The sequence below is a fragment of the Cucurbita moschata genome, unplaced genomic scaffold, assembly GCF_002738365.1.
Source record: "Cucurbita moschata cultivar Rifu unplaced genomic scaffold, Cmos_1.0 Cmo_Scf00023, whole genome shotgun sequence".
In the NCBI taxonomy this organism is placed as follows: domain Eukaryota; kingdom Viridiplantae; phylum Streptophyta; class Magnoliopsida; order Cucurbitales; family Cucurbitaceae; genus Cucurbita; species Cucurbita moschata.
Window position 1 is genome coordinate 2,410,809 of NW_019268539.1, and position 8,036 is coordinate 2,418,844.

The 8,036-nt window shown below is 38.1% G+C and overlaps 1 protein-coding gene across 1 annotated transcript; it reads right to left on the reverse strand.

Annotated features, from left to right (window-relative positions):
- Positions 1–867: 867 nt before the first annotated feature.
- Positions 868–7,719, reverse strand: LOC111460180 (mitogen-activated protein kinase 15-like). The gene is made up of 10 exons (XM_023103314.1): positions 6,934–7,719; positions 5,817–6,225; positions 5,542–5,669; positions 5,367–5,426; positions 4,224–4,373; positions 3,968–4,123; positions 3,495–3,706; positions 2,443–2,544; positions 2,170–2,330; positions 868–1,740 (listed from the first exon to the last, which is right to left on the reverse strand). The coding sequence occupies exons 1-10, from the start codon at positions 6,955–6,957 to the stop codon at positions 1,442–1,444; spliced, it is 1,701 nt and encodes a 566-aa protein (XP_022959082.1). The 5' UTR covers positions 6,958–7,719; the 3' UTR covers positions 868–1,441.
- Positions 7,720–8,036: the final 317 nt, after the last annotated feature.

An 8,036-nucleotide genomic window follows, 5' to 3' on the forward strand; every position in this document is an offset into this window, starting at 1 on the left:
TTTTTTTTTTTTTTTTTTTTTTTATTGAAAATATGCATACAATCATGACATTTATAAACTAATCAACTTTCCATAAATTAGCTATCATTAAGCTTTTTTTTTTTATATGAACCAAAAGACATCAAGAAATTATCAAAAGAGGGAAGTTGAAATTATCATATTTCAATTCATGCACACCTCAATTCATGAACACCGAAGTTGAAAGAAATTATCAAAAGAGGGAAGTTGAAATTATCATATTTCAATTCATGCACACCTCAATTCATGAACACGTTGAAAGAAATTATCAAAAGAGGGAAGTTAAAATTATCATATTTCAATTCATGCACACCGAAGAAGAATGAAGTTTCATGTTATAAATTTTGGGTGGGTGGATTACAATTTAGAATAATTTAAAGTTATTGTATTTCATTCATGATTAATGTGTGCTCTTCTTTGGCCAATGGCTAAGTTTCTTTACAATTCTAAATAGTTTTGGTTGCATGGAAAATCATTCAAACTCGACATGATCAATCTTGCTTGTGGAGTGATTCGAATGTCAAGCAAATGTTCTTGCCTTGAGATATTTGATCAACAAGAATCATTCAAGCTAGACATAAGAATCATTCAAGCTAGACATAATCGATCTTGCTTGTAGGGTGATTCGAATCTCAAACAATATTTTTGCCTTGAGATATTCGATCAATAAGGTAATCCGGATCAAGAATCATTCAAGCTAGACATAATCGATCTTGCTTGTAGAGTGATTCGAATCTCAAACAATGTTCTTGCCTTGAGATATTCGAACAATAAGGTAATCTGAATCTTATTCTGCAAATCCTTATCCTATCATTTTTATTCAAGGATTTGAGCTAAATCTCGTAGTTATGGCTCAACGCTAAAATTTAATTCAAACTTTTGAAACTAGACACTGAAGAAGCAGATAAGAAGACGGCTGATGTGATAAATATAAGTTAAAAGGGATTACACTTTTCATACATAAGAGAATCAGCTACTGATTAAGGTTTCGATTTTCAGGTTCCAAATATCTTCAAACAGCAATCTTAGTGGATTGGGATTAGTCAACTTTTGTAACTTATACCTGCGAAGAGAAAAACAGTATAAAGAAAGCATAATAATCAGCATCATGGTCCTAATATCAAGTACCAGGTAAGCTGCAACCAGTCACAAAGCTTCGACGATGAACACGAATGCTTCGACGAACATTAAGAATGCTACAATAGCAACCCAACTTTGTCAGCAACATAGACTACAGTTTTCTCTGTCTTTCCAATGAATTATGTCTTAAACTTCATCGTCTCACGTAATGGTGCTGCTGTTGGTTTCACTCAGACTCGTGGGAGATGGTCTTCGAGAAGTTTCAGTACAAGCCCGCAATGGAGATCGGTTACGTCTTCACTGAAACGACCGGAGACCCAAGAATGAACAGTGGATTATAGATTCAGTACCAGTTATTTCCTGGTCCACCTTGGGCAGCAGCAACTTTTCTAGCTATGTACTGAGGTTTTGGCTGCAACCCATTTGAACCTTCAATGGCTTCATCATCAGTCCTTTCATTTTTACAGGATGGGTTTCGTCTGGGATACGAACAGTTAGTAGCGGCGTATGGTGGTGGAATGGACGGGTTTCTGATCATCCTCCGCTGTTCCAGAACTTCTGGTGCCACTGCTGCTGCTGCTGTTGCTCCGCAGTTGTATCGTAACACGTTGCCAACAACTTTTCCAGGCCTTGCACCATTGCCTGTTGCAAATTATCAGTAGAAACTTGTAATAAGTTAACCAGATAATGGAGCTTAGCAGCTCCATCCGCACATTTAAAGAATTACTAAAACAAAAGAGACGCCCTGAAAACTCAAATACAATAGAACTAAAGAACAATTTCTTTTGATACTGCAAGCAACTTGACTGATCCTAAAACATCTTTCAAAATGACAAAGCATATAACCACATAGGATCGTTCACAAGTAAATGCACAGAGTCTCAGCATACTTTGTTAAAATCACTAAATTATTATCGACGTCCTCTGTTAGCGGTTTGACCAAGCTTCCAAGGAATCGGGGGTGTGTTCTTGACGAGATCGTCATGCTAAAAACGAATAAATAAAGACAACCTTCACATGTGGGGAAATATGGAAGCATACAAGTTAGTGCAATTGGATAGCAAGACTCACCTTGAATAGACTGAGGAACTTGAATAGGAACTCTAGTCAAAGGAATATTGCAAGTCCTATCCACTTGTGGCCTCTCAACTTCTTTGATGGAACATTTGGATAGGTCATTTGCAACTTGTGCCGAGTTCTGCACCGTGTTATCTGAATATAAAACACATGGCCTGTGTGCATAATAAATAATTGAGAGGTTACTATCCGATTATTCTCAACGATCCTAACCGATGCATAGCAAAAGAAAAACGAACACTGAGCTTGAAGTATTAAAAGAGATACCTAGGCAAGGATGCATGCTGCCTTTCAGGAGGAGCAACAGTTGCACCATTTCCATAGTGTTCTTCAAGGAAGGCAAATTGCTTCTTAAAATGGTCAACAGCACTGTAGAAGCAAACATTTATTTGTCATGTTAACATTTATAATATGATCTTGGAATCTAAAGACAACTTAATGGATTGATTTGAGTTGTATCTTACTTAAAAGCCCTCAAATGGAGGCCAGAAATCTTAATGATCATGAATGTACCATTAAACACTTGCACTTGGGTACGGTGATATGGAGAACTCAATAAAAGGGGTTCTGTGAGATCCCACGTCAGTTGGAGAAGAGAACAAGGTATTCTTTATAAGGGTATGGAAACCTCTCTTTAGCAGACGCGTTTTAAAAACCTTGAGGGGAAGCCCGAAAGGGAAAGTCCAAAGAGGACAATATCTCCTAGCGGTGGGCTTGAGTCGTTACAAATGGTATTAGAGCCAGACATCGAGCAATGTGCCAACAAGGAGGCTGAGCCCTGAAGGGGGGTGGACACGAGGCGATGTGCCAGCAAGAATGTTGGGCCATAAAGGTGGTGGATTGGGGAGATCTCACATCTATTGAAGAAGGGAACGAGTGTCAGCGAGGACACTGGACCCTGAAGGAGGGTGCATGTGAGATCCCACATCGGTTGAGGAGGAGAAAAGGCATTCTTTATAAGGGTATAGAAACCACTTCCTAGAAGACACGTTTTAAAAACTTGAGGGGAAGCCCGAAAGGGAAAGTCCAAAGAGGACAATATGTGCTAGCGGTGGGCTTGGGCCATTACAGGTTCTCCAAAGGGTCGGAATTCAAAAGGCAATACAATACGACCCAACTTGGGACTGTGATATTGAAATTTAAAGCTAGATTGTTCATATTGAAAGAACAATTTTGTGTTTAAGTTGATAAGGGAAGACATTTTCACCCCAACCCCAAAATGTGTGGTCATGAAAAAAGAAGGCGTCGGGGTAAAGAAAAGAGAAGGGCATAACATAAAAACACCTCGACGATAGAATTGAGAATTATTGTTTTTGTACCTTGGATACATGAAACCAGTAGGTTCAGATCCATCTAAGAATTCCTTCAACATCTTTGGATGGTACTCGAGAATCTCCCGGTAAATAAGCTCCCTAACATCTTCTTTGGTTATCCTTCGTCTCTCAAATTCAAATTCCATCTTAGTTACAGGTTGAGCAGATGGCTCTCTCTCAACCTTCGCTAAGCCTTTAAAATATGGATCTGCAAGGGCCTAAAAATAAATGCAGAATAAGTTTGAAAACAGTATTATGTAAATATAAGATGAACGGGTAATGAGCAATTTTAGAAAGCTAGCTAACTTATCAAGATTTAACTGAAATAATCTGTTGAGAATCTCTTGATTGATGTCATAAATATAGAATATTTTCCTCCAATTGAACCAGTGAGCTAGGATTACAGTACTCAAATATAGAATATTTTCCTCCAATTGAACCAGTGAGCTAGGATTACAGTACTCAAAAAGTACTCTTACCTCCTCTGCTGTAGGTCGATCCTTTGGCTCGAAAGCTAACATTCTTTCCAACAAGCGAAGTGCGAGTGGATCTGCGTGAGGAAACTTCTGGGAGAAAGGAACTGGCTTCTTCTTTCGCATACTGCTCAAGTATCTCCGAGCTTTCTCATTTCGTACCTATTCATAAAAGATTAGATATTTAGCAAAAGGAAATGGCATGCATGCAAACGTCATAGTTAAACATGAACTTGATCAAAACAGTTCACAGGAATCAGACCCTGGCAATGGCTTCTGCATTTGGGGTTCCCAGAAAATCTGTCATCAAGTCTAATTGGTGGACGACGTTCTTTCCAGGGAAAATTGGTTTTCCAGTTAAAAGCTCCGCAAAGATGCAACCAATGCTCCATATATCTATTGCTGGTGTATACTGAAAGAAGTATATAATACAAATTAAAATGCATAGAAGAGCTTCAAAATCAATAAACCTATTTTCTGTGTATCTGATGATTTATGAACTAGTTAGTGGCAGACCAAAGAGAAACTTGTGATTACGTTGTTGGTAATAATGAATATTCTCTGACTCATTTATATGGAATTTCTTCAGATTTTACATGACTACGGACCTGACCAAGTTCTACATTAACCATCTTGTGGAGTTCAAAAATTGTTCAGTTGACCATTCAATTAGAATCTCCTTACGTATTCTATCCAGACTGCAATAAAGAGCAAACCATATAACTAAAATTTTATATAAACTTATAAGCAGTTAACTTCATACCAAGAAACACACACGCAACAGCGCAAACCCACCGCTAGCAGATATTGTCCGTTTTGGCCGATTACGAATCGCCGTCAGCCTCACGGTTTTAAAACACGTATGCTAGGGAGAGGTTTCCACACACTTATAAGGAATGTTTCGTTCCCCTCTCCGACCAATGTGGGATCTCACAATCCACCCCCCTCGGGAGCCCAGCGTCCTCGCTGGCACACCGCCCTGTGTCTGACTTTGATACCATTTGAAATAGCCAAAGCTCACTGTTAGCAGATATTTTCCGCTTTGGCCCGCTACGTATAGCCATCAGCCTCATGGTTTTAAAACACGTTTGCTAGGGAGAGGTTTCCACACTCTTGTAAGGAATGCTTTGTTCCCCTCTCCAACCAATGTGGGATCTTACACACACGAAGGTGTTCAAAACCATGAAGCTGGCATGAAAGGTAAGAAAATGACCAAAGAACCCAATGGACCAATGAGAAACTATTAGGTAGCCAAGGGAGATGATAGAAAGCCATATTCTGTGTATAAATTTGGGAGAAAAGGCAACCAAGATATTCTACTTTATACTAATTCTCTTTTCAAGGAAAAAAAAACATATAAGAGATTAAGCTAGCTCTAAAAAAAATGCAAAAGAAAATCTTTCACCTTTGAGAAAAAGGAACCACACAGTTCAGGAGCTCTGTACCACCTTGTTGCTACATAATCCTGCCATCGTAAGGAGTATGAAACAAATAGTTTAGGAGATAGTGGAATGAAGAACAAGAACTTTTAAATTGAAAGAAATCAACCAGTAGCCACAACCCTTTACAACGATACGTACTGTCCAGAAAATAGCAGTAGGGGTGTCATTAAAAGCAACTCTTGCCAGACCAAAGTCGCAGATCTTGAGTTTGCAGTCAGCATTTGCTAAGATATTTTTGGGTTTTAGGTCCCGGTGGAAGACATTAGCTACAAAGTGGTAATAATTGAAATGATCTCAGTAGCAGAATAAACATATCACTTCAAAAACTAAGTTTTCAGCTCTTTACAGAATCCAATTATACTCCAAATCAACAGTATCAAAATGCATGAACTTGTTGATGATAAGACAATGACCTGTGTGTATATATTTCAAGCCTCGAAGAAGCTGGTAAAGAAAGAACTGATAATGTTCTGGAGTCAAATCATCGTTTGCTTTGATAACTTGGTGTAGATCAGATTCCATGAGCTCAAACACGACATAAATGTCCTTGAATTCTCTTCTAGATGGAGGTAATAGGATGTGCTTTATCTCCACAATGTCTGGATGTCTCAATAGTCTTAAAAGTTTTATCTCACGAAGAATCCGAGTTGCATCGGAGACATGCTCAAAGATGTCGTTGATCTTCTTAATTGCAACTTTCTCCCCAATGTGAGTATCATATGCAGAGCACACAACACCATAACTTCCTTTACCAATTACTTCCTCTATTCTATACCTGCTCCCTTCACCATATTCAGTGAAGAAATCCACGTCTATAGACGACTGCATCACCCAATTTTAACAACTATAAGTATCATCATCACCAAGTACACAATGAAGAGAGTGAAACATATATACACGAAACCGTGATATACAAGTAATCGTGTTCCAAATGCACATCCAAACACCAATCAATTTCGCATTTCTAAGTAGGTTACAAAACTTTTATGCTCACATTAGATATCAAAAGAACAACAGTAAACCGTATATGGATTTTAAAAAGGCAGAGAAGAACATCGTGCTTCCTTTGAATGGCGTCAGCTCATTCCTCCTTTGATGATCCCACGCAAAGTCAACACAAAAGGCAGGTAAAACACAACTCTGAACTAACAGCAGACTACAACTGCACTGATCAAAATGCACTTAAACGAGCGTATCGTTTTTCAGGATGGCGATGTAGTCAACAGGATCAGTATACTACGTGATCTAAGTTTCTTAAATTTCCAATGTCTAAAATGAAACGAGGAGAGATGATTACAGACAGAAATAAGCTATTTCCTACCAACATCTGATAGCTTGAAATCTAACCAACCTTGAATCCATGAAGAAATTAACATACAACAACTATAAGTGCACTTCTAAAAATGATATTCACAGGAAACCATATGATAGGGGTAGGCCAAGGCAATTGTTGATGGCAACTATAAGTGAAATTCCTTAACTAAAGGAAGAAAAAGAAGATTGACCCAAAAGAAAGAGCCATAAACTTGCCTTTCTTTTCTGATCAGGCTGCATATTGCCAACAAAGCTTCCCAAGTTCCCAGATCGATATAGCAATTAGAGCATATAACGCCGTAGCTTCAAGCTTGAGCTCAAACAGAGATCCACATCCCCCAATGTCAATTGGAATCAAGTGTATTACAAGCAAGTAATCCAAATTAACTTAACAAGTCAGTAAGCTCTTGACATCAACAACCTATACTTTACAACACGCTACAGAAAACCCAACTTCAAACTCAAAACCAAGAGATAGTACCAAAAGGCAAACTCAACTAAGAGACGGCTAAAATTATACTTTCAAAAGTTCAATACAGACAACAAAATACTTCATCAACAGCTGAAATCGAACTGAAATGTAAAAATGGTAAGTGAACACAGCTATTGCCAACAACAAAACTCGGCCAAGTCTCCAAAAAATGGCTGGAGAACAATACTGTACACAGATCACAGCACGGGTCTGAATTTTTTTTTTTTTTTAATTAAACTTGGCTCAAAGAACTACAAATTTGGAGAATCACAGACAGCAACGATCTCGAGAGAACCCAGAGAAGAACTTGAAACAGGGAAATCGGAGAGAAATAGCTTCTTTGAGCCGATTGCTTACAGTAAGAACAAAGAGAAGAGGGAAAAGGAGGTGTAAAGCTAAGAAATGGAGATTCTGAGAGAAAAATGGAAGCGGATCTTGAAGAAGGAAGGAAGATCGGAAGAGAAAAGAAGAAATATCAGAGAAAAGCTGTACTGAGAGGCAATGGCGCACACACACAAAGAAAAAGGGAAGCAGTCGAGTCGCTCGTGGCTGATATGGATAATCATTTTTTTTTTTTTTAATTTTTTTTTCTCTTTTCCAAAAAAAAATTTTTATTTTTTTTTAGGGATTTGAATGTTAATCGATTGTATTATATCTATTGAATTACAATCCACGTGTGATAAATAATTTGAGTAATCGACAACTCTTTTTAGAAATCGACTTCCAACAATCTCGAGCCACATTAGAAAGTTGCTCGTATAAGAGCTAAGTCGAGGAGAACGAGCTAATGAATGTTTGATTTGTCGTGTCCAAGACATAAGGACCGTAGGTTTGAATCCTATTCTCG